At 44.3% G+C, this 27,306-nt stretch overlaps 1 protein-coding gene across 1 annotated transcript in view; it reads right to left on the reverse strand.

Annotated features, from left to right (window-relative positions):
- CCDC80 (coiled-coil domain containing 80) overlaps positions 1-24,258 on the reverse strand; it is a 36,332-nt gene extending 12,074 nt beyond the window's left edge. Inside the window, exons 1-4 of the mRNA XM_049105129.1 lie at positions 23,204-24,258; positions 20,957-22,785; positions 12,911-13,067; positions 624-760 (exon numbers count right to left, since the gene is read on the reverse strand). Of these exons, the coding sequence (XP_048961086.1) occupies positions 624-760; positions 12,911-13,067; positions 20,957-22,774 (2,112 nt within the window). The 5' untranslated portion in view covers positions 22,775-22,785; positions 23,204-24,258. The remainder of the gene's footprint in view (positions 1-623; positions 761-12,910; positions 13,068-20,956; positions 22,786-23,203) is intronic.
- Positions 24,259-27,306: the final 3,048 nt, after the last annotated feature.

Below are 27,306 nucleotides of genomic sequence, written 5' to 3' on the forward strand. Positions count from 1 at the left end.
AATATAGATAATACTTGTTATTTATCTCAAAGGTTTGAGTCATGGATTGTAAAGGGTTGAGGTGAGTGCCTAGCATGAGGAAAGCACTTAATAAAGTTAGATATTTTGTTATTATTATGATAATTATTATTAGTGTTATTACATGGCACAGTTTTTTATGGTTCAGAACTTCTTTCCCTAAGCATGGGAGGAAAGTAGGTAGAAAACCCTACTGTCTTGTCCATGTTGGATCAGGAGATAAACTTCCAGAGCCTTCCAAAAGAGTAGGTCTATGTTAAATCTGGCTTTCCTGAAGGAAGAAGCCAAATACTCTTCACCTTTTATCCCTTGGGCCTGGTACATGATAGCTATTCAACCGGTGTCTGATGACTGCATGGCACTGAATTTAGTCTGAGTCAAACAGTTGGGCCACAGGAGAGCATCCAACCCAGCTCTTTCCATAGACTTCATTTCTAGGTACACATTCTGTGGGGCAGCATGGAATATCGGACCCATTCTAAAGCCTTCCCAAGTATAAAGTAATTTGTGTTTATTCATATATTTAATCAGTTCATTGACAAAAAATTCCCAGAGTTCCTATTCTAAGGAGTAGAAATGTATCATCTCAAACAGAAAACTTGTACCTTGACTCTCAGGTCCACATCTGTGAGCACCATGAAGAAGTCATTGTAGGTCATTCCATACTCTTTCCTCAGCTCACCAATGAGATGCTGGTCTACCAAATCCTCATCATCCACCACTCGCATGGGTTTTTCATTATCTTAAGGCAAATGAAATGTGAATAAATATGAGTGTGACAAGACAGAAATAAGTGGGAAGTGAATGAGTGAAGGCTCTGGGTCTCCATCCTGAGTGAATTAGAACAGCTTTCATTAATTGCACACATTAGCCAACATTTTGTTTAAACAAAAGTTTTACAAGTGAATAAGTAAATATAGAAATAAATGAATAAGTTAATTTTGAAAGTCTGTCTTTTACAGATGATCAAGCCCCATCTCTGCCTACCCTGGTAGTAGTGAATCAGAAGGAGCAAAGTGAGAGTGAAGGCAGCTGAGTCATCCCTGGAAGAAGACTGCCAATTTTACCCTGGGGATGAGTCATTACCCCACCTCAATAAGGAGTTTTTAAATTTATCTTAGTTCTAGTTATTTATTTAGTTGAGTCTAAAATCTGTATCTCTTCTTCACTTTTATTTTAGAATCACTTTGGGACTGAGTGAACTATGTCATTGCTATAGAGAAAAATAAACCTATGTTCAAACCTGGCCACAGGTTCGCTTTAGCTCCAAAAATGTAGGGCTCTTCATAATACAAATTTTGTAAGTGAATACAATTTCAAGCCAAATTTTACTAAATGGACAGAAGTTTTTAACTATTATGTATTTTTTAAAACCATGCCCTAAGAATAAATTATTACAATTTGAAACGTTCTTGAAGATGTCCCCAGGTTGATGGGAAGTATGAACATGGCAACTCTATGTCCCTGGAAATACTTTTAACATTTCTGAGATGAAAATGCTACTTTCTTTCCTGACAGGTCACAGTGTTTCCCTCAACCGCACTAAAATTTTCCCCTGCAAAATAATCCCCTGTATAATAAATGTGAAAAATTAATATCAGCAAATAACTGATAGTAGATTTATTAGTGAAAAGAGTCTATCACTTACTATCAACATTGCTATTCAGTGAGTAATACCACAGCAGAAACAACCACAGTTTCACAGTTTTGTAGATACGGAGGTTACAGAGCTTGAGCATCATAGACCATTTTCCTTTTATTCTTAAAAAAAGGATGATTACAATTTAACTATTCCTTTGGTTTATGTGATTAGGATCACTGAATGTATACAAACAAGGAACTTGATTTCCCCCAAAGCAGATCAGAACTCGAGGAGAAAGAATCTGTATTCCTCCCCCAAACTGTGACAGCTCTTTGTGGAGGCGATTCAAAGGCATGGGAGCTGATAGATAGTTATGTGAGGACCAAGCACTGTCTGCAAAATGAAAAATGATACGCTTCATCCATATGAAGTTCATATAAAATATGACCTATTTTTGCTGCCATTTTTTACATTTTTGCTGCCTAATTAATTACAAAGTAATTTAAAAGAATTTCGAGATTCATGTCGGTTTTTGTTTAATATGTCTCATTGAGCAAAAAGAGCAAGTTGCTGAAGAGAATGGATAGTAGGCGTTATTCTTGGTTAAAACGATATCAAACAAAAGAAAACACATCTGCCTAGGAATAGACATTGGAAAATGTCCAGAAGGACATAGAACTGGTAACAATGGCTGCCTCTAGGGAAAGGAAAAAGTGAGGTGGAAATTTTCACTGTTTATTCCACACATATTTAAAATTTAACAAGGAACATACTTTACAATTAATAATAATAATAATGTAAATCATTAAAAATTAATTTAAAATATTTATAGCAGCTAAATACCCTAATACTTTACAAACCAGATTTTATCTTGACCCTAGGGATTACTATTTTTAATTCCCAACATACAGTCATTTTTACTTTTGTTCATTCAACAAATATTTTGTTGTCAGTGCTTAGTCTATGCTGGGCCCTGGATTCAGAGATCAGCAACTTGGATAGAGTTAAAGTTTCTAATTAGAATCAAAATGAGACCATTATATCTACCTAACAGAGAAAGTTACAAAAACCACTGAATGGCTGAGATGGAAGGAAGCTGGAGATTGTAGTAGATTTCAAAGACGGCCCCAATTCATCACCCCTCTCTATACCTACACCCTTTGCTCAGTAATTGCAGCTCCTTGTCAAGGTGAATGAGGTAAACTGTCCTGCCTCTTGATTCTGAGCCCATCTACACAACTTGCTTTGGCCAATGCTAGCTGATGTTGGCATGAGTGACACAGACAGAGGCTAGAATTGGACCTGTGCATTTGGGATTGCTCTTGCCTCTACTTTGGCCATGAGAAAAACATCCATACCAGCCTTCTGAAGGAAAACTTACACCAAGTAACCCTGTCCTCAGCCTGGACAGGGCTACTCCAGATCAGCCAACACCAGTTGACCCCTAAAGTGTTCAAGCCCAACTAAGATCAGCAGGACCACCCAGCCAACCAGTAGCTGACAGCAAATACATGGACCAGCCTTACCAAGACTCACCAAGCCTAGTCCAGATGAGCCAAACCCTACAGACCCATGACTGACCGTTTAATAATTATACGCCACTGAAGTGTGCAAGTCTTCATCACAAAGCCTTATTGGGGCAAGAGAAGTGATACAGACATTATCTGGCACAACCCAGTCATGCTATTGAGAAACAATAATATAGGAAACATATGAAACAGGAACTGAAGCAGACACTGTGGCGCGCCGTCCAGATTCTACTTTCAGAAGCAAGGTCACTGTGCAGGTTAGCAGCTGACTCCCTCTCTGAAAATCATTCTCCCTAGAAAAGAGCTGCCTTTCCCCCAAGTCACACTATAACTAGGGGGCAGCCCACATTCAATGGTTGATGAGGTAGGGAGGCCGTAGATCTAAAAGATGCCCCCCCCCCCCACCGCCCCGGTCTCCTAGAGAGCCACGCTGAAGGGTCGCTTGCATTATGATTAAAATTCCCTCTCTGTTCTCTCGTATCCTCACCTCTCACAAGGATTGTTCCTGAGAATACTTCCCAATTAACGTCACACATGCAAATCTCAGAGTCTAGAGTCTTTTTCCCAAAGGATAAACCTATCATAGAGCCCAGGAAGGAAGCAACTTGCTCAAGTTCACATTACTAGCTGGTAACAGAGTGAGGGTTAAGCCTCAGATTTAATATGACCTCGCTCTTCTCCACTGTTCTCTCTAGCTTACCAAAATAAGACCCATTCAAGGACAGAGAGGACCTAGGACCAAGATTTAAGCCAAACTTTGTTCTAACGGGATATGTCAAGAAACCAATTTCATGGTCTGGTTTCACCTTTCAACTAAAATATTTTCTGAAACATTTTGCCCTGGCATTAAAAATAAAACATTTTACACCCCCAGATTATAGGATATTTACATCCCAAATGAACATTTGTGTCGAGGAAGAGAATCTGCCCTACAAAAACAATGGAAGCACTGATCAACGGTGGCTCTAGGATGGGCACAACTCTACTGCAAGACAGCAGTTCCCCTCTGGTCCAATTCCGAGCGAGGTATGTGCTAGATGAACTCCCACCTCCGGCTGCCTACCCCTGTCCCAGGTTTCTGTTATGCTCTGCATTCTGTCTCAGCAGGGCTGAGATAGGACCGGGTGAACACGAGGTGCTCCTCAGTCTGGAAATGCAGCATAAATCTGGCAGGTTCTTGTTACATTTATCCAAGTTTTGCCAAAGCTCTACTCCTCATTCGTAAGGCTTAGAAGCAAACATTCTTTTGGATACATCCTATAAACAGTCCACATGGTCTTGATACAGCAAACAGATTCACAGATCCAGACCCATCTGGTGGGATTTGGCTATTCCACACAGCTTGTCCCTGACCTAAAATGACTGAGGAGGGACAGAAGGGGGTGTGAACTCTGTTACATACTGGCAAGGACCTGTTCTGCAAGTGGGGGCATTAGCCAGGGGTTCCAACCTTGAAGGACCTCGATTACAAAAGTCAGTGGCCAATTTCAGGTAATAAGTAGGTTCGTTCATGTATCTGTTCTTCCGTGTCTGACTACAGACAGCAATGACACTGCAGAAAAATTCAGCTTCAGCCACAACTTAGTAATCATCAACCATGTGCCAGGCATTACGTTGGAAGCTTCCATCAGTGATGGCTTCTTCTCTGTGATATCCATGGTATATTTACCCCTCCCACCCTGTCCTACCTGACTTTTAGGCATTCCATCAGTGTCCCTGAACCATGTCTCCCACTGCTTCAGGAGTTTCTTACCTCCTCCAGCGATTTTTTCAAAGCACAATCCACGGTCTACCTTCATCAAAATCACCTAGGACACTTGCTAAAATCACAATCCTTGGATCCAGACCGATTAGATAAGAGTTGCTAGGGATCCCTGGGTGGCGCAGTGGTTTGGCACCTGCCTTTGGCCCAGGGCGTGATCCTGGAGACCCGAGATCGAATCCCACGTCGGGCTCCCGGTGCATGGAGCCTGCTTCTCTCTCTGCCTGTGTCTCTGCCTCTCTCTCTCTCTCTCTCTGTTACTATCATAAATAAATAAAAATTAAAAAAAAAAAAGAGTTGCTAGTGGTGAGGCCCAGGAATCTACATTTCTTTTAAAGAGTTATTTACTTATTTTAGGGAGAGAGAGAGAGAGAATGAGCAGGAGGTGCAGCAGGAGAAGGAAAATGTCAAGCAGATTCCACACTGAGCAAAGATCCTGACTCAGGGCTCAGTCTCACAAACCTGAGATCATGACGCTGAGCACACAACTCCAGTTGAAAATGAGAGGCGGAAGCTTAACAAACTGTGTCACCCAGGCATCCCAGGAATCTGCGTTTTAGCAGGTTTTCTAGGTGACTGTTATGCTGTCTAAGAACAGCATAAAATCCAAATCCTGGGCAGAGCAACCAAGGCCATTTCTGTCCTGGACTCAGTCCATCTTAGTTAGCTGATTCCTTAACTCTTCCAGATATTGTGCTCCAGCCTCTATTTTCAGTTTCTAGAAATATGCTTTCTCTTTCTGGAATGCTACCCCTACCCTTGTCCATATGGGAACTAACTACCTGTCAACCTGTCTTTATCTCATCTGGGCACTCACAACACTTTTACACACACACTTCTGCAATAATGCTTATCACCTACATTTCCACCAGTTGTTTACACATCTATCTTCCCACCAGATATGAGCAATTCATCAATAGGGACAGATGTTTGATCATCTTCTAAATCCCTGTAGCCTGGCACAATAAACAGTAGGTACAGATTTGGTAATCATAAATCTCTCCCCTAAGAAAGATGTCATGTACAAAAAAAAAAAAAAAGATAGTAGTGAAGGATAGAATAAATAAGATGAGAAATTCTGGGTTTCTATAGAGAACCATCATCAAACCCTTACACTTCCTTTATCTGATGAGCCTACAACAACACAGCCAGTCTAAGTGTAATTTGAAAAAACTCATCATATAGATTTATTTTCTCAATTTGGGTTTTCACTTATGAAGTCTTATAATTGTATCAATCATATTTTTTTTATTTTCTATATATTATGATCCTTTGAGATCTTAAAAACCCTTTCTGACTGGAGAGAGACTGCTCTTCCCAAGACTACTCAATTCTTAGAGACAGCAAAAGGTCCAGCCGATAGTAGCTTTCTGAAATGTAAGCCATTCAACTGAATGCCCTACCTCCTCAATCTGGCACATGCACCCCAGGAAACGGTATTCCTCTGCTTTAATTATCCTCAGGTCAGGTACCAAGCAACTAGAGTCCACCCCTATAACCCAAAGCCTGTTGAAATCACTCAAACTAGCCAATCAGAAACTGTTCATCCTGTCCCCTCTTGTCTTTTTCTTGGAAACCCCAGGAAAGGCAGTGACCTAAGATCTCCCCTCTGCTCTTGCTTCTGTTTTCTGACCCAACCTTGACCTCTTGTGGCCCCGGGAGGTATGCTGCCATTTCCTGTCTGAGGCCCATGAGCAACATATTCTATTTTTCTGTGGCATTCTGGTATTTTGGGTGTCATTCACTGTGATGCCCATTTACCACCATACCTTAATAAACCCTGTCCAGGGTCACATACAACATAGATAAAATGTGTTTATATGGTTATATGGTATTTAAAATAGAACTATCTTATTCAAGAATTCAGCACAGGCCAAAGCTGTGGATAAATCTGAAAGCAAAGACTCCAGAAGAAGCTGAATTGCTTTGATCTGAAGAATATTTCTGGGATTGCTGAGGCATCTGTAGTAGACTAATCTCAGTTAGGATAACCCTGGCCTCCAATGATGGGATTTACTTTCTTTTGATTGGAAACAGATCAATTTAAATGACTTCATAGTTGATTCCCCTGCTCCTCTTTTACTATTTGAGTGGGTTGGTTGCCTGCCTACCAGCCCTTTGTGAGAGGAATGTCTGGATTAAATCTATAGATGGGACTAGCCTGGCCATTCCTGATCACAAAGTTGCTGCTTTCACTTGATCTTAGAAAGAGCAACTTGACTCATCTATGAACAAAGTCTCCTGCCAGGTTCTTGTCTGTCCCACAGACTCACTCTACCAAAACTTAAATTTTTTTAAAAATGTATTTGAAAAATACATTTAGAAATCTTTAATGACTTCACATGATTTACCAAATAAAGTTTGAATTCTCTGGCCTGGTATTTGAAATCCTCTAAAATCTGGTACCAACCTCTTTTTCCCTCTGTTCTACACTTAACCTAGCTACAAATCAGAACCACTTGAGCAACGTTTTAAAAATATAAATTCCTGGACCTTATCCCCAAAGTGGCTCAATATCTTGGAATGGGGAAGAGGGCCAGAATCTGAACTTTCATTCTAATTTATAAAGAGTACCTATAAATTGGGATTAAAAAGAACAATCCTGGGGTGCCTGGGTGGCACAGTTGGTTAAGCATCCAACTCTTGGTTTGGCTCAGGTCATGATCTCAGGTTGTGAGATCGAGATCTGCATCGAGTTCCTCACTAGACATGGAGTCGGCTTGAGATTCTTTCTCTCCCTCCGCCCCTCCCACTCATGCTCTTTCAAGTAAATAATCTTTTTTTTTTTTTTTTTAAGAGCAAGCCAGTAGAAAAATAGGCAAAGGACACTAAAAATAAAATATAAATTCCTCCTAAACATGTGAAAAGATGTTCAATCATACTCATAAAAAGAAAAATACAACCCAACAACATACTGCACTAAGATATCATTTTTCAAATATCGCATTGGCTAAAAACATTCACAAGTTTGGTTATACACTCCTTTGGAGAGGTTTGGGGAAATAGACACTCTTACACACTGCTGGTGGGATGGCAGTATGATACACCTTGTGTTGAGAGAAATCTGGTGATATCTAACAAAACTAAATACATTTTTCATTTGGCCCAGTAAATAACTGTGAAATTGTTTATAATAAAATATTGAAAACAATCTGAGTGTCCATTAACAAGAGGATTGCTTAAATAAACTGTTGTAGAATCTGACAATTTCTATAGTTCATAAGGAAAGGTCTTCAGGAAATGTTTTTTAGGTAAAAAACAAAAAGCAAAGTTCATAGTATTATAAATACTATATTTTGTACTAAAAGGGGGGATATAGCTGCTTATATGTATTTATATTTGCATAAAGGAGCACTAAGTTTATCAATAAGGAATCATAAACTACCTATGGGGCAGAAATTAATAGGGCCTGGGGTCAGGAATGGGCATAATGCTTGTCTATTTGTACCTCTCTATGTAGTTTTGACTTTGGGATACAAAAAAATGCATCATCTCTTTAAGAAATAAAATAAAAACAAAAAGTACTTTGATAGAGTCGTCACTATCAAAAAAATTCTCCATTTTCAAGGCCCCTCCAATAAATCAACCCACTTTTCAACATTTTCTGATACTTACATCTTCTCTAATGACTGCAATCAATTGGAAGAGCCTATCTCCCTCCACCACATTCTTCAAGCACTTGTTTTGTATGGTTGACTTATTAGGTGCTTTCCACGTTCTCTGATCATCAGAGGTTGATCTTGACACTGATACTCTTGATAGGCAGGAGGGCAGTGAAATGGGATGACTGAACAAGCTGGGGGCAGGCTCCCCAGCCTCCAGGGCCACAGTGATTGATAATCAGAGACTGAATAAACAGAGAGGGACACCCAGCCAGTGTCTGGAAATCTGATCACTCACCCAGCCTCCCCTCCCAGCACAAGGGCACAGAGTCCAGAGAAGGCAGCTGCCAGACATTGTCACCACTGATAAAAGGAGGAGCTGGGGCAAAGGGTCAAATTTTCCAGTGCTCCTGAGGGAAAGTGACATTTCTGCATTGGTATGGAGCCAGTGCGGCTTGTCCATAAAGAACAATTCTCTTCAACAAGATCAAAGACAGAAAGAGAATATTAGGGTGAAATGGAGTCTATCGTTCTCACCTATAAAAGGTATTTTAGAAATTTACTCATGAATTCCTTATTCATATGACTATGGAATCACTTTCTCTCCTGTTGTTACAGTCTAGCCACATCCCCATCAACTTTCCACCTCCTTTTTTCATCAATTACTCTCAAACTCTTCTTCCTTTAAAGGAAGCTATCAAAGGACTTCCGTTTGCCCCATAAAAATGTCCTGTATATTCTAGCCCTTAAAAGCTGATGATTGAATATCCGTGTCTAATATTTTTTTATCCCTCTGTTTTGCTAAGAGAGAAACATGCTCACAATGTTTTCCCCTCATTTCTCTTTTGAGATTTTCCAGTAAAGTGCCCTTAGCCAACTACTTTGTCCTACCTGGCAAACTTTGTCTATAATCCATCCTCTTTACCTACACACCATTTTTTTTTCTATCCAATTGATATTTTAAATACCACTAACAATTGGGAATGCTGTTATGTGCTGTGTCTTTCTAAATTCTCACATATAATGGTATCTTGGATGGCAAAACCAGATGGGCTTATTCTGGGTTGCAATTTGCTCAGGCATGAGTGACTTTCATTAAGCTAATGACCGAAATCTTAAGGTAAATTTCCTGGTATTTGTAAGCCCATCATCTATAGTTCAAATACATTTAGCAGGACGGACCAGCTGGTGAGTACAGCCCACAGTGTAGTTGGATGTGGGTTTCTGTTTTTAAGGCCCAGTAAAAGTCTGGAAGAGTAGAGAGTGCTTGATTTATTTTTAAGGAAAGTAAGGCCATCTGATAGATTTCCAGCTGAAAATCGGTCAAGGCTAGAGTTTGGTTCACTGAGTCCGCGCTGCACGCCAATTCCTGTTTTCCCATGGCTGGCTCCCAGTCTTGGCTGAAAAGTACTATGGCCTTTCCCATAAGGAGGGTAAGCTGGGACATAACACAAGGAAAAAAAGGCCTTCCAGGAATTAAATGAGGAACAAAATAGAAGTCCCCTCAGATCATGTCCGAGCTGCCATCCAGGGAGAGGCAAACACCCAACGCACAATACCTGACTTCCAATAGGGCAGGAAAAATCCCCTCAGTGCCTCTACAGCTCATATTCAATCCAGATGTCTAACAAACAGCAGGTTTAATGCTAAAAATTTGCCAAGGCAGCACCAGATGCTTATAACAGTTGGGACCACATAGAGGCTGAAGTAGAACATATAATGATTTTTCCAAACTTCTCTGAAATAAGGAATGAGGATTCTTTGCGTAAGGGTTGGTGGGCAACACATTTGACACCGGGAACGCCTGGCGGAGGAGGCCTTTCATCGCCAGCCAGCACCAGTTTCTGCACTGGATTGGAAACCTACTTCCTCTCTAGTCATCTGGATTGCAATTAAGCTCACTGGCTCTTGCTGTTATTTGAAAATCCAGAAGCAAATGGTTGAGTCTCAGTTAAACACTAAATATGTGTCTTTGTAGTATTAGTCTTTTTTGGGCTTTGGTTTTATGACCCGGAGTAGTAATGTACCTTGTCACCTGGAAGGGCAGTTGTGGGGGTTCCCCGTCAACATTCTGTAATTAGCAGAAAGCAACTGCAAGTACTTTTTAACTATAGGTGTTCTAGTCCCTGTGACAGCTCATTGATCTCCAGAAGCCTGCCAGAAAAAATGGTGATGATGATGATGACCACACAATAGTATTTTTTATATGACAGATATTCATAGGTGTTATCTTACGAAATCCTTACCGTAGCCCATGAAATATATGTAATTATCTTCTAGGCTGAGGCTTAGGAAGCAACTTGCCCAAAGTCACACAACAAGTAAGTGGAGACTGTGGATTTGAATTATTTGTTTCTAAAGTCTGTTTGACTTTAGAACTTCTTTTGTGTCTTCTGTTTGTATGATTATTGTTGTCATGGTTAAGGGCTTCATTGTTGTTGTTGCTTTCCCTCCCAAACATACATGCAGCACAGGGATTAATGTCCACAAACCAATCACTGATTTGCAGTGTTTTATGATGGGGCATTGGAAAGGATGGTATTTATTTTCCTTTGGAGCTAACTCAGGGGAAAGTGAGCTAATAAAAATAGAGAATGCATAACTGAAACTTCATATCTGAATCTGACCCAGAGTCGTAATGTACCTAGAGACCTGCTGTTCAATATTGTGCCTATCGTTACCAATACTGTATCGTACACTTAAAAATCAGTTAAGAAGGTCAGGCTCAGGGCACCTCAGTGGCTCAGTTGGTTGGGCATCCAGCTCTTGATTTCAGCTCAGGTCATGATCTCCAGGCTGTGAGATCCAGCCCCGTGTCAGGCTCTGTACTGGGCATGGAGCCTACTTAGGCTTCTCTCTCTCTCTCTCTCTCCTTCTCCCTCTGACCCTCCCTATCTCTCCCTGTCTCTCTGTCTCTCTCCCTCAAAAAAAGAAAGAAAGAAAGAAGAAAGAAAGAAAGAAAGAAAGAAAGAAAGAAAGAAAAAAGAAAGAAAGAAAGAAAGAAAGAAAGAAGAAAGAAAAAAGAAAGAAAGAAAGAAAGAAAGAAAGAAAGAAGAAAGAAAAAAGAAAGAAAGAAAGAAAGAAGAAAGAAAGAAAGAAAGAAAGAAAGAAAGAAAGAAAGAAAGAAAGAAAGAAAGAAAGAAAGAAAGAAAGAAAAGGTTGGATCATGTGTTTTAACCACAATTTTTTTAAGTAGGCTCCATGCCCCATGTGGAGCCCAACATGAGGCCTGAACTCATGTCCCTGAGAATAAGACCAGAGCTGAGACCAAGAGTCAGATGCTTAGCCATCTGAGCCACCCAGACGCCCCTTAGGTACAATTTTTAAAATATAAAAAAAAGGTTTTTTTAAATATTATTTAGAAGCCAGACAATATTCAAATCAAATTGGCATTGTCATGACATAATTATGACTGCTATGCATTCTATTACATCAAGATCACATGACAGAAAAATCTGTGAGATAATGTGTCATATATATTGAAGTTAAATGTTAACTAATAGGGAAAATATGTTTTATATTCTTTCAGAGGAGATGTACTTTATGAAAAATATGCAGGATATGCAACTGGTAAAGTATGAAGGACTTTCGTTGTAGTTAAAATAAAAAGTTTAAAAAGTAGAGAATGCATGAAGGGAAAAAGTTGTGTTTTTTTGTTTTTTTTGGTTTTTTTTTTAAACATAAAGCCCCAGAGATGTAATGATTGTAAAAGAAATTGGGTGGGTCAGATCTGCGGCTTCTGACTCTGCGATCAAACTACTCACAGTTAATTCTTGCAACATTCCCATGAGAACTGCAAGGAGTTAGCTGCCCACTGCTGAGCTGTACGCCTCATGAGCCTCACACGCACCATTAATATGAAAAATTGTGAAAACTCTACATTGAGCCAAATTCTTTGGCTCTCCAAAAGACTTGGGTGCAGGATAGTCCATATTTTCAGTGACTTTTCATTTAGCTAAATAGCCTTTCTCAGCCCTCCCCAGGCTTGCCAGAGTCAAGTGCTTCCAAGGGTCTGGCAGGTCCCCATCTGTGAGTGAGTCACCTGCAGCATGAAGGCAGCAGGAAGATCAGATGGTATTATTCACAGGCAAGAAGATTCCGCATCCAGAAGAAACTGTCTACGTACCCTACCGGCTCTCCCACCAACTGTATTGCTTCTCTGATTTTTCTCCACATTATTGACTTTCAAATCTTAGAATGCTTGCGTGTTTTTTCATTTTAAAGTGCCAAAAATCTTACACCAAAACCATCCAGAATAGTTACATAAATAGGAGGTAAACTGACCTTTGTTACCACAAGGAAAGAACCCTCTGAATATCTGAATTTTCCTCTTCATTCCCCGCTGACCTCTCCCATAAAGTTTGCCCTACCTTAAATAGGAGAAAAACAATAATGCAATTAAAATATTTAAGAGAACCTAGCTGGAAGTGGTCGATTTTCATGGTGCTGTTGTTGAAAGGGCCGAAGATGGTGATCACAGAGATCTTCCTGGTGGCCATCTTGCAGAAACTTTCCAGATACTCATCTCGCTGCTGCACATACATGTTGTTCTCAGCCTTCGGAGCCGTGATCAGCTAGAGGTGGGTGGAGGCAAGCAAACATTAGTTCACAATGATAGTTGCCCGCAGAGGCAAAATCCAAAGGGATGATTTGGAATAGGGGGCTGGGTAGTGACTGACACTAAAGTCAACTAAACCAAGGTGTTCTACTGGGCAGTTAGCATAATGAGGGCCAAGACAGGCCATGTGGAAAGGTCCCCTTCTTTTTTTTTTTTTTTTAAATGGCTCCAGATACCTTAGAGTTATCTATTCCCACTAGTTATCTTTATTGCTAGTCTTCAGCCATCCTAGTTTTTTCATTTGTGAACTTGGCACAGGAATACTTATTTTGCAAGGCTGTTGTGAACGTTACAGAGTACTGGACATGTAATCATTGTTCCATAAGTGCTAACCCCCTACCTTCCTTTGGTCTTTATTACCCTAACTGGGTGCTCAGACATTTGTGAATTCAATGGTTACTACTCTTTTGTTTCATGTCCCACGGGGTTGACAGAGCTTCCTAGCCAGGCCTCGGGCACTATGGAACATTCAACGACTTAAGAGTGTTTTCTAGGCAACCTTGCAGAAAATTTTTGGGATGGCTTTATGTCCTATGTTTTGTCACACTGGGCCTGTACAGAGCTTGTGGCAGACCTCTTTGATGCTAGAGACCCCTAACAGGATGGATTTTACTCTTTCAGTTCAGCCTTCTATATATAACTCAGACCTGGCATTTATCAACTAGCCTCTGTGTGTCTTTCATGCTCACTTTGAATCCCTGACTTCTGGGGGAAAAAAGAGGAAAGACAGAGCAAAAGAAAGAGATGCTGCAGTTACCAGAGCCATCTGGGAAAGCATATTTTGTAATTTTGGATAAAAAGGAGGATACCCTCCATTTTTAGGGCTCCTGTTGAATGCCCTAAGAATGTCTCAATGTTTCCATCTAACTGGATATAAAAGCTTTTCTACTTCCTTGGTTATTTTTGTAGACTTTTAATGAGCCTTCTCCAATTTTACCAGGTTTTTCATGGGCGGAAACCATAACTATGTACCACACGCCACGAGTGAGCGGGCATGGTGCTCTTCACCCTGGAGATGGAAGGACGTGAAATTTCATTCTGATGATGACCAGGTCTTTGTTGAGCTCTCTGACTCCAAATAGTTCACTAGGCTGTTGTCTGCATGAACACTGTCGATTCACTGTCTGCTAACTAATCACTTGGCTTCGAGACCAGCCTCTCTATACACTTTCTCAAACCTGACCACATTCAAATTTATCAGCCACTTTTCTACTTACCCATCAAACCTTACAAAATATTTCTGAAGTTTGTGGCTATTAGCTTGGCATTTTTTGGGGGGTGGAGGGGGAGGTGCCATGTAGTTAACCTCTTCCAAAGACTTTATCAGAATGGTTAGTAAATCTGCTCCCAGCTTGATACTGCTATTTATCCTTCTCAGTCAGAGATGTGTTTATTGTTGCCTGCAGGCTTTCTCTTTTAAAAATTCCGTGTGCTTGACAAAATACTACCCCTCGTGGAAATCATGTGTTCAATAACTTTTGAATGGAACATTAACAAAGATTCTTCTGGGATGAAGTTATTTTTTTCCCTCAGGTTGTTATTTATTTAAGTAGCCATGATTTTGTTTATTTTTGAGTTTGTGTTTACATGCCAGTTCAGAGGACCAAGGTGGGTAGAACATGCTTATTTTAGAAATGCAATTTCCCAAGAGGAAAAATAATATTTCGCTAAATGTATTCATGGATTCATACTTAGCCTTAAGAGAGATTTGAAGTGGCTATAAAAAGATATGGTGATGGTATTTTTGCTTTCTTTGTCAGTTTAATTGGTTTTATGACATTTGAACATATTTTTCCAGGTTTTGATGGAACTTTTTCGGTTGGTTTTAGGTTTTTCCTTCTGGCCTTTCTTTGCTCACAAACACGCTATTTTGAAATAAATGAATGTTTAAGTGAAAACACAAAATAGAAACAAAGGTAAGATTTACTAGTAATGATTTTGGACTCGCTTCTCTAAGCGAAGGATATACCTGTATTTAGAATATATTTAGAGGAGTCTGTAGGGCACAGCTGCCCACGTGCTAGATGACTGATAATCACCTGCCTTTGTAACTTCAAAGCCATACATAGATTCCATTTCATTCTTGTCATACTTTGCCATGGACCTTTACAGCCCGTGGCCAGATCATGATAGGACGGGATTACAAGATTCCTCAAAGCTCCCTCTGGTCTGTTTCTCCCTCTTGTGCACAAATGGGAATTTCAGACAGCATAGAATAATACAGGACCTTCCCCCCACCCCGCCTGGCAGCTTCTCTTAGAACCTCTGAACACAGTAGCCTGAGGCCACTGGGTACCCAGTGGGAAGCGACATAAATAAATAAAGAGCCCTGATGTTTATTTTCACCTCAGGACCTGTGCTGAGGGATGCCTTAACCTACCCATGAGGTGACATTTATTTTGCATGACTCATTTCCTCCCTCCACAACCTGGCCCCAGGCTCCCTCTTGCTAACCTTTCCTCCTGTTCCTCCCTTACGTGACCTCTTCACTCCATGGCCAGATTGGTCTCAGTTATGAAATGAAAGGAATCTGGGCAGAGTGGCACAGAGAAAGGGGGACTGTAGTCAAAGTGGCAGGGTCTGCACTTGTTCCTTGTTCAACGCTGGCTACCTTTAGCCTCCACCAGGCCACTTAGCCTTATGAAGCTTGGCCTTTGCATCTTTACGATGAAACAACTTCCCTGATAATAGTAGTGAGAATCAAGAAGAAAGAAAGAAAGAAAGAAAGAAAGAAAGAAAGAAAGAAAGAAAGAAAGAAAGAAAGAAAGAGAGAGAGAAAGAGAGAGAGAGAGAGAGAGAGAGAGAAAGAAAGAAAGAAAGAAAGAAAGAAAGAAAGAAAGAAAGAAAGAAAGAAAGAAAGAAAGAAAGAAGAGAAATATATACAGGCTGTGTGCACACAAGCACCCTAGGTGTGTGTTGCCTCTGAGGAGCTGACTCTCATTCCTTCCTCTGCCTTGGCGCCTACCTCTTCCACCCAGGACGCTCTCCCCTCCCCTCCACCTTAATGGCACACAGGCAGTCTTCAAATGCAGCATCCTCCTTAACATCTTTCCTAGCCCACAATGGCCACTTGCTCCTTTCAATTGCTGTTCAAATGCTGGCCTCTGTTCCTCAGGTTCCATAGATCACTCCAGACAGAGGAGAGGAGGGGTGGTCCCCTGCTTAGAAATGTCTAGATGCCAGATGCCGCCTGCAAACCAGCTGCTGAAGGACCCACCCCTCTTTTGCATTTAATCTACTCTCTAGCTTGCCTCAGGGACAGTAGAAGAGGCTGACCAAGGGAACATATTTCAGCCACTCTTTCCTTGTGTACTGACACCTCCGTCCCATTCATTGTTGAGTTTGGCAGTCTTTCAAATGGTGTTTGAAATGGTAACCGTGTCCAGTCCCCTCTTCGTAAAAAGAGCATCCTCGCACTTCTCACTAAACATTATTGTCTGACACTTGGCCTCTTTCCAGTTTGGTGGTGATAAATCAGGGCACGTATCATGAATTCAGAACTGCGTTGTGGTTCTTTTTTACGTTTCTGTTCCAACTGGTGCGTTGGCACAAGGAGCCTCAGAATATAATGAAGCCAGTCTGCATAAGTGAAAGGAGCAAACCAGAATGGGGAGATGCGAGAGGGAAGGTATTTTAGGTCTCAGCTTATTCTAAGCACTGTGTTAGGCTCAAAGCACTAGATCTTTACAGGACTCTGAAGTATCATTCAAGCTAGTAGTACGCCTTACTAAAGCAGAGCTTAATACCCCTTTCTAAAATTAAACCACATAAGTTGATTATTCTCCCAGTACCCAAATTTCTGAGGTAAGTTTAAATGTATGAACCCAACTGAATTACAGGAGATTCAGTCTCCGGTGTGCTTAAAGTTGAAATTGAGTCTGTAATTCTGCATTATGAGGCCTCTTGCTCATGACAAGTGGGTACATCTCAGGGCACAAGCTGATGGCTTTTCAGCTCTACTCCACATAGTCCAATGTTTTAGTGATAAATGCCTCTTCTATATCCGTACCATTGTCAACCCCGAACTGGCACCAACCAGTCTGAGGGGTCGGGTTAACTGGGATTCATTCTGTCGTTCTCGACTGACCCCCAGACAAGCCAGAGAGCTCAGGTGAAGAGAACCAGCTGGGTATTAAGGACAGAGTCTCTACACTGTTGCTTAGCACAAAATGTTGACAATTGATAGACCTTCCCATTTATCTGAGTAATTTAAGGTTAAAAGTGAATTCTAAAACATTTGCATTGATTAACTAACAGGATAGTATCTCAGTTTCCCCTCCACTTTATGGCATATGACCATGGAGGCTCACACCCATAGGAAGGCAGAATGAGGAGAGTGGCTGGAGTATGAACTAAAATTAAACAGACCTGAGTTCTAATTCTGACTTTGCCAGGTATTAGCTACACACCTTGGGAAACTTCTCAAACTCTCTAAGCTTTTTTTCTTGATTGTACAGTGGAGTTAATAAGTCCTTCCTCATAGGGTTGTTGTGACAGTTAAACCTCACAGCTTCGGCAAAGCACCTTGCGGGATGTGCCCTTTTCTGATTTATAGACTGAGAGGCAGAGGGTTTGAAGGACTGACCTCTGGCCTCAGAATAGAACACCTGGTTCTACCTGCAGCTCCTTGAAAGGCCCCTCGGATGCTGTTCACCACTGTGGCCATTGTTTCTCTAAAAGGGGGGTAAGGAGCAGCTACACGATATTTTCACATCCAAAGAATGATATAAATAAATGTAAAGCCCTAGGAGTGTATGATATATTGTAGTTTGGGCATCAGGTTACTGAAAAACTGGGAAGATGAGCTAAAAGTCCTGCATGATTTCTTGGCATCTAACCTCATTTCGGTTTCAGCACACGGAGTAGGCCGAGGCCAGTTGGAGGTACATGTTGTCAGGGTCTTTTTACAGCTCGCAGAGTGGTAAGCCTTAGTGAATATTAATTGAATCACCAAACTTCCTGAATAACATCAGCATGTTTCATGGGGAAAATGAGTGGAAAAAAGATACATGGCACCAACCAGCACTTTCACCCAGAAACCCAAGTCTCTTCTCTGCCTGGTGAAATAGATTTCTTTTCTCTCCGTCTTTTGAGATCGTATCATTTTTTTATTTCATCTTGTCTTTTCTAATCCATTCGCATTTTAGATATAAGCTTTCCAGAAAACACATTTCTGATATGATCATCAGCTGGGCACATGTGGGATGGTAAGACTGAACTGCCTCCTATTGGTACTTTCTTCCTAATAACAAACTCGGTTCTCTTGCCAGCCCCAAAGAGCAACACTCTTTGCTCATGGCAATGAGCAATCCCAGCTGGGTTCTGTTTTGCCTCACATGACATCAGCAGAGGCTGTCGCTTGAATTTCATTTGCTAGAAATTTATGATCAGGGTTACTGCTTAAAGCAGAAAATACCCAGCTGGGCTTTCAAATCCCTGACTAAGGGAGTAGAGCAAAAGGGGAGAAAAGAAAGGCATGACTAATATCGGGGAAAGAGTATGAAAACCTCTTTCTTTTGACTCACAAACCAGGGGCAATGGAAGTATTTGCCAGATGGGTGCACAATTACAATCCTGATATTTTACCCATGATTATTTTCCCCCTGCTTAAAAGCTGCCCAGAGGAACACTTCACCTGCCCCGTTGCCTGAATGGCCAGGCTTGGGTGATGTGCTTTAGCCTCCTGGACAAAGTCCTAGGTCCTCAGGAGCAGCACACGAGTAAGGTTTGCCCACACCACAAAGAGAGCAGTTGGCTCCCTGGGGTTCTGTAACAAACATTTAAGTACCGGATAGAATGCTCCTCTGAAATGAATGATTCCTTTGGCTCTGACTAAAATATTCTCATTTAAATTTATGTACTCTGAAAATAACCAAGTAGCTGTCAAACTGCTCTAGCATACAGCCTATCCTCTGCTAGTTACGTTATATACTTTAAAGCTCTGTTTAAAAATGGGTAAAATATACAAAAAAAAAATACATAACAGCAGACACACACACAAACCTGTAGAATCAATGAAAACTTGAGTTTTTTTCTAATACACAGGTACATCATTGTGGACCTGATAAGAGAATTTTGGGACATACCCCACCCATGATAAACACCACCGGGGATTCTGCTCTGAGTAACATTTCAAATGCAAATTTAAATTTTTTGAGACCACTAACGATCAATGGACACCAGCGCCTTTCTGCTCAGATCATTAATCCAAATTTAGACCAGACTGGAAAAAGTAAAAGCCCCTTTGAGAGATGCCTTGAGAGAAGAGTGTCTATTTCTTTGGATGGGGATAATGCAGGCTGCGGTCACCTTGTGCCTTTAGTAGGACAAATGCTGTCCTCAGTGGCATGAGATGTCTCCTTCCCACCCATGTATCGGAAAAAAATCGTTCCTGACCCACACTGCGTGACATTAATTTACTGATCCTTTTCTCTGCAATGATTGTACTGCACCTTCTCCCCCTTGACAGCCTGGAGTAAGTAAAATGACAGCATTAAGAAGGGATAAAGATCTTGGAAGGGCACTAAAAGAGGGGACAAGGAGACATGGAGAGGAGAAGGAGCCACTCTCACGTGGCTGATGAGAACTGCCCTTACATTTAGGATGGGATTGATTTCTTTCCAAAGGCTTCCCAGGGCTTGACTAGATTCTTTTATCATTCTTTGGATGGAGGCAAGTAATGACCCAAAGAGAGAGAGCTCTTGAGATGGACCTATGGCTTGCTCAGTATCAGTGGCTTCAGGAACACTGAAAGGCAAAGTGAAAGCAAGACTTGCTTATCTCCTTTCACCTGCATGCAAGCACGCACGTGCACACGCACGCACACACACATACACACTCATTTGACAGAGACACAGGACAAACTGACCTCTGTCTCTAGCGTACTGGAGATTGGACAAGTAACCCAGTTCCCCATTCTGTCTTTTTGGCCTCTTACTTGGACAGTGATGGGAGAGGCAGTCTTGGAGGGGAGAAGACTTCAACCAGCTGGTTTTAAAGTATCTGGGAGGGTCACACCGACAAGGGCCCTTCCCGGCTCCCAGTCATACATGCCCACTCTCCACCCAAGCTGCCTTACTTTCCTCTTTGAGGCTTCCACTCTCATATAGACCTAACCAGGAGAAAAAGGAAAAACCTTGACCAGTTCCCCATGCGCATGCTTCTAGTTCCAAAGCTCACGAAGAGATAAATCCTTTGCCCAAGTTGTGACCTTAGTCAACGCTTGCCCTTTTAGGAACTCCTTTGTTCTTCTTTTATTCTTTGAACTTGGTAAAAGGGAGGCTATACTCAGAACTCCCCGTTGGGGGGCAGCCCGGGTGGCTCAGCGGTTTAGCCCCGCCTTCAGCCCAGGGCCTGATCCTGGAGACCTGGGATCAAGTCCCACGTGGGGCTCCCTGCATGGAGCCTGCTTCTCCCTCTGCCTGGGTCTCTGCTTCTCTCCCTCTCTCTCTCTATGTCTCTCATGCATAAATAAAATAAAATAAAATAAAATAAGAACTCTCCGTTGGAAGAGAGAGCTCAGGATGGGGGATGGGTAAGGACGGGTTTGGAAGGACCCCAGCAGAGGTGCTTCCTTACGCTTAGGTCTAAGGGCCCGTGGCCACTGAGTCTGCAACCTTGGGGCCACAGAGCACCAAACCAAGAGGTGCTTCTGGCCTGGCAGCCCTTTCAAGACAAGCCTCCTGATCTCCCTGACGTGGCACAGGTTCAGCCACAGTCTGCCATCCAGCAACATGATTTTAGAAAAAAAAAAAAATTTTTTTTAAATAAATAAATAAATAAAGCACCCATACGCCCCTGCCCTGCGTCAGCCCACAGAACAAAGCTGGGGAGAAGATTACTTACGAGCAGCCTCCGCTTGCCTTCAAAGGACCCCAGCAGGTGGGTCACCGACTTCCCGGGACTGTGCGCCACGTGCTGCGCCGTGGGCGTCAGGTAGCCCTCCTGCTCCGTTTTACCTGCCTTTTTCTTCTTGCTCTTCTCCTTCTCCTGCCGGCTCTTTTTCTCAGCCTTTTCCTTCTTCGCCTTGAGCAACTTGTCTGCCTTCTCGCTTTTCAGCTTCTTCCTCTTCTCCTTCTCGGGCTTCTCGAGCTTCTCGAGCTTCTCGAGCTTCTCGTGCTTTTTGGCCTCCCTGGCCTTGGCCTTGGGAGCGCGGCCGTCGCCCCCCCGCAGCTCGGGGTCCCGCTGAGAGGCGCCGGGCCTGCCGGGGTCATACTTACTCTCGTACTCGTTGCTCCCGGTTCTGTCCTGGCCTTTCTTCGGGGCGGCCTTGCCCTTGGCGGGCTTGGGGTGCGCGGGCCCGCCCTCGGGGCCCCGGGGGCCGTGCTCCCGCCGGTCGGTGCGGTTGTCCCGGGCGCGCGCGGCCTGCCCCTGCCCCTGCCCCTGCCCGTGCCCCTGCCCGTGCTCCTGCCCCTGCCCCTGCCCCTGCCCCTGCCCGGGCGCCGTGGGGGGGGGCGCGGCCAGGCTCTCCGAGCCGCCCGCCTTGCCGGGCCTGCGGGCGCCCTGCGGCCTCTCCCTCCGCGGCTGCGGGGAGAGGCCGTGCGGGGCGGCGGAGGACGGGGGCGCCCTGGGGGTCCCGGGCCTCTGCGTGGCGGGCGGGGCCGTGGGGCTCGCCGGGCGGCCGGGGGCTGCGGCGGGAGGCGGGGTGGCGGCCCTGGGGGTCGGGGTCGGGGTCGGGGTCGGGGCGGGGGCGGGGGGCGCGGTGGGCCGGCCGGCCCTGGAGGGCGGCCCCGGCGCGCGGCCCTGCTTGCCCGCTCCGCCGCCGCCGTCGCTGCCGTCCTCCTGCAGCACCTGGCCCTCGACCCCGGAGGCCTTGCATTTCTGCACGAAGCCCTTCTGCCGGATCTTCTCCAGCCTGCGGACGGGGCCCTGGTCGATGAGCTCGTACAGGGCCTCCAGCCGGACGGGGTACGGGTAGCGCTCCTCCACCTGCAGCGTCTTGCGCAGCAGCACCATGCCGAACTTGCCGTGCTCCAGCTGCAGGAAGCTCATCAGCTTGGGCACGAGGCCCGGCTCCAGGCGCTGCTCCCGCACGCGGCCGTCGCTGCCGATCCTGCGCACCTTGCCCCCCTCGTCGCCCGCGCGGTGGAACAGCACGATCTGCTGGATGTGCCTCTCCGCCAGCTCGCAGTACACGTCGTCCTTCAGCAGGCTCATCATGAGCCGGTAGTAGCCCTCGGAGGCGTGAGGGGCCGAGATGACCCACACCCTGCTCTTGCCCGCAAAGCTGGCCAGGACGTTGGGCGAGCCGGACCCCGCGGGCCAACGCAAGGGCCTCGAGCGAGCCGAGGTCCCCTCGTCTCGGATCATGTCCCGGGGAGACCTGGGGGCCCCTGGTCTCTGCTTAGGCCTCGCGGGGGCCCCGCTGATGCGCGGCGGCGCGGGGGGCGCGGGGGGCGCGGGGGGCGCCGCCCTGGGCACCGGCACACCCCTCCTCCTTAGGGGGGGCGGGAGGCTCGGCTCCTCCAGGGCGCCTCTCCCGATCCCCCGGGACCTCCCCGCGTGCCTCAGAAGCCGGGCCGGCCTTCTGGGGGCTGGGGACACCAGGGGTGCTCCCCGCGCCCCGTGGCTCCCCCTCTTCGCGGCAGGGAGGTGGGGTTCGGAGCCGCACACCAGCCACACTGCCACCAGCATGGCAAAGCTGAGTGCCGTTGTCCATGTCATTGTGCAATCCGCTTTGAAAGGCAGCAGGGTCGGAAGGCGGGGAGGAAGAGGGAGAATGGAGAGAAAAAGAGAGAGAGAGAGAAGAAAAAGAAAAATCATTTAATTGCAAACAGAACTGGGCATTTTCTCTTTCTCTGTCTTGGCCAAGGGGTGGGGGGTGGGGGGAAGGGGCGGTGAGAGGCGAGGCAGGGAGGTCAGGCGCTGGCAAGAAGGGTGACAGCCTGTTGCTTTCAAACCCAGGTAATCTGTTAGCGCTCCACAGGGACAGTCGCAGGAAGCAGGAAGGCCAGCCGGGCAGGGCCGGCGCTCGGATGCTCCAGGGCAAAGGCACACTGGGCACACGAATTACAACACTCCTAGTTCGTGCCTTCAAATGAGCGACAAAGACACAAGCAAGCACACCAAGGACAGAAGGGATTGCACACTTACGTTGTGGCTCATGGAGATGGAATGCAGAGGGTTTAAAAGGCAATCCCAGGCGTGGTCCCAGGACGGTCTCCTACATGAGATCCTCTTCCTCCCAAGCCTCCTTCTCCGCAGCCCGGCTCAGGCTCAGCAGCACAAAGGGGGGTGCGGGCAGCTCCGGCTCCCAAAGGCGCCACCGGCCACCGCCTGTCCTGACCCCGGCCGAGCTGCTTTCCTCTTTCCCCTGGCTGTCTTTTCACCTTCTTGACAAGTAGGATGAGGGGAAAGGAGCTGTCCTTGTGAGGCTTTGCATCTCCATTTGTCTGTAGTTTCTGCTCGTCCCGAGTGGCTGTGTGTGCCAGTCCCCTGTGCCGGCGACGCAGGGGCCCCTGAGAGTGGAGTCCCAGCTACTCCTCAATCTTGCTCTCTCTCTCTTTAGAGTTCCAGGATCCTTCTTATCACCCTTTCCCCCACAGTCTGGCTGAGTCCCTTTGTTTCCGAGCGTGAAAGCACTGGGATTAATATGTTTTCCAGGCTGAGGGAAAACACAGGAATGTGATGTTGAAAAAGGACTTTTTTTTCTTTTCCTGCGCTTGTCCCCTCCTTTACGTCTCTCCACCTTTTTTTTTTCTTTCTTTCTTTCCTCTTCTTTTCCTTCTCCTTCTTTTTCTTCTTCCTCTTGCCTGGACTCGGTCCCAGAAATGCCAGGACAACCTCAGTTTTGATCCAAACCAAACTCCCAACAACAGCAGCCGCTGGAAATCAAGGAAACTTCGCTAAGAATTTAACAGATCAGCAAAACACCACCTCCTTCCCACTTCAGCACGTTGAGAGTGGACTCCGTGGGGAAGGAGAGGGCTGTGCTTTGGGGTGGGGGAAAGTTTTGAAACGCTACACATCATCATAAATCACTTTAGGATAGGATGGCTGAGGACTTAACCCCTTCCATGCCAAGGAATCAGGATACTTTCCCTTCCTGTCTGGAATCACACTGCACTTTGGAAACGGAAAATTCTCAGATTTCTGCACCTGGCTGCTCAGTTTTCCTAGAGACAGATACTCATTTGGGTCAGGGTGCTTGGCTGTACATCCACGGACAGCATATATATTTATAGTTCCATGTGTGTATTTTTATCTCTTTCTCCTCCTTTTATGTGTTTAGTTTGAGATTGGAAAAGCCCATGGAAAACATGACTGGGTTGTTTTTATTTTATGTTAATTGGGGATCATATTACTGAGTTCTTGTTCCTCGTTTTCTCCTTGGCATGGAAGGAAGCTGGGAAAAGGTTAGAAATGGCAGGCAATGGCTGCTGTTCCCCTGAGCTTGTGGTTGGCATTACATCAAGGGAAGGGCATTATGATCTCCAGTTCTGGGCTCTGGCTAGAGATGCTAGGCTAGGAGCTTCCTCGGAGGATGGGACTGGGGAGGGAGGCTGCTGTGGGAGTGTAGCACAGGATTGATTGTGCTCTCCAGAGGTTTCAGGAGTCTGGAGGATTTTAGGCCATCCTTTGAAGTCACCAGATCAGGTTCCAAAAGAGAGACTGAGGCAGCTCTGTGTATCCACCTCCTGGCTCTGCCAAGGGCATTCAGCTTTTGGTGATGAGAGATCTGATCTCTCATCTGGTGATGATCTCAATATTCTCAGGGCACACAGATACTTCTTCCAGTCTCAAAGAGCATCATTCAGTTGGTATTAACTGGCACAGACAGTGGCAACCCAGGATTCTCAGAAGGCTTCTTCAAGCTAGGCCATGTAAGTGGCTACCCTTACCGGCTAAATACTGATTCCTAATTGCTACCCCTTGATCGGCCCCATCTCTGACTGGTCACATTCACCTTTCCTTCACATAAGCTCCCAGCACTGAGCTAAAGACCTGTAGGGTGTTGAGTGTAGTCTTCTCACCTCACCGAGACGAGATGTGACAAGAAGGGCTCTCCTGTGGAGCCCTTTCTGACCCTTGTGAGCAGTAACAAAGGTGGACCTCAGACGGAGGCCTTCTGTCCACTGGAGTCAGAGACGACATCCCCTTTCATGGGATTCACCTGTTAAGTTGACCAAATCAATGCCTTCTGCAAAGTTGGACAGTCCCAGATGTTATTTCCTTTCTCAGATCATACTGTGTTCCACACTATCCTTTGCTGAGACCTCTTTTCTTCTCTTTTCCTTTTGTCTTTTCCCCTTTAGTAGCACTACCATTTGTTGAGCATTTTCACCTGGGTCTCTGGGCTTGGTGCTTTCATACCTTCCTTTATCTATCCCTCACAGCATCCCTACAAGATAGGTGGGATGATGCCCACCTTACAGATGAATGTATTGAAGCTTAGTAAGTTTAAGTAAATTGCCTACCATCACACAAATGGCAAATGGTAGCTCTGAAATTTGAACCCAGGTTTAGAACTACCTAGAAAGCATCATGCCTCTCTCATTTTCTCCCCATGCCTTCTCTTTTTTCCCTTCCTTCAATTCCTTTTTTGTGTTTCTCATATTCATACAGAAGTATTATTTGTTTGCTTAGCCAGAGTACTTATAATTTTCGAGTGCTACTTTCTGGGATGACTGTATAGCAGTACTTTTTGCCTTTCTTAATAAGTCCTTAATATCTTTTATCCTTCTTCTTAAGTATCCCATGACTTTCACCAACCTTCTAACGATGCATACAACATTCATCACCTGTGCACTGGCAGAGTTGAAACACAGTTTTGCCAAAGGATTTGACCCAGAGGGGAAGACAGCCCAACCTTGAGCTGAGTGTGTCTTCCTGCGGCCCTCAGGCTTTCTCCCTTCTGCGAGCTTCACTAGATGGCGCGCTAAACACACAGGTGGGAGGGGACTGACTAGACCACTTCCACGTCTCCCCAGAGGTCCCCATCCCCCTCACAGGCAGACTGGCAATGTGGGGTTTCTCTACCTGTTCAGGATTTTTCCACCTCAATACCTAAAATCTTCCCTGAGACCTCAGAAGTCCAGGGAGCACATACTTAATAAAAGTAACTAGGAAGCAGGTTAGCATCCATTCCTTTCTGGAGAATCCTATCATGATATGTGGTTTCTAAAGATTCTCAAGCTCTAGTCCAAGACTTTTAAGAGCTCTGTATTAAAAAAAAAAAAAACCCTCCCACTTAGATCTTTCCATTTTTTTCTTCAACCTAAAAAAGAAACATTAACCCATTAGCTGAGAAAAGAGATTTCAAAGAGATGACTGTTGAGTCAGACAAAGGTAAAAGGAATCAAATTTGAAAGTAGATTTTAGAAATGCTAGTTTGGGAATTTCACTGTGTTGAAACTGCCTGACACCGGTTGCACAGTAATTTAGAGGAAGGAAAGGAAATGAGTGTGTGAAACAGAATGGCTTTAGCGACATGAAGGTAGCAGTAATTATTTGGTGGTTGGAATAAATGTAAAGAGGCATCCAGAAGGAGGTGTGCTAACTGGTCAGTCACACACTGGCCTAAGGCTCGGCACCCTGGGATGAAGACTCTGGAAAATAACAGAGCCATTTCATCACACCTTTGTGGCAGAGACATCGAATTGCACATTGAAGATACTGATTTGTGCTTTTCCTTTTCATTTGCAGACCTTAATCAAACGTTCCTTCTTAAGAATGAAGACCACATGTATGTCCTTCAGAATGAAAAAGAATTATCCTCTTTCTCAGTATTCACAGGGTAAGATAATGAAAGAAATAAACAACACGGTCCAGGAGAAAGCCAGCAATGTGTTAATTCAGGAAACTGCCAACCCAGAGAGGCTCTGAGAAAGGCTAATCCCCAAGAAAAAACAATCTGGGGTTGTTTCTGGAAAGTCAACAGGGTCATGTGTTCAATCCACAGTTGATAAATAGGTCTATTTTAAAAAATAAATAAAAGTAAGGAATACTTGACAGGATAATGGCCAAAGCTATTGGGAAATAGCCATCAATATTCTTTTTTATTCATTTATTTTACTTTAGAGCTTGTTGAGGGAGCCATAAAGGGCTACCTTTTATTCCAAGTGGAAAGTTATTTAATGAAGAGAATTTTGAACTCCTAACTTAGAACAAATTGAAAGATCTTGCCCTAGCAGAGATTAAGAAATTATGTGAATAACCTAATAGCTTATTGTAAATCTTTAAGGTCAATAATTTGA

This window comes from Canis lupus, chromosome 33 (genome assembly GCF_003254725.2).
Source record: "Canis lupus dingo isolate Sandy chromosome 33, ASM325472v2, whole genome shotgun sequence".
NCBI lineage: Eukaryota > Metazoa > Chordata > Mammalia > Carnivora > Canidae > Canis > Canis lupus.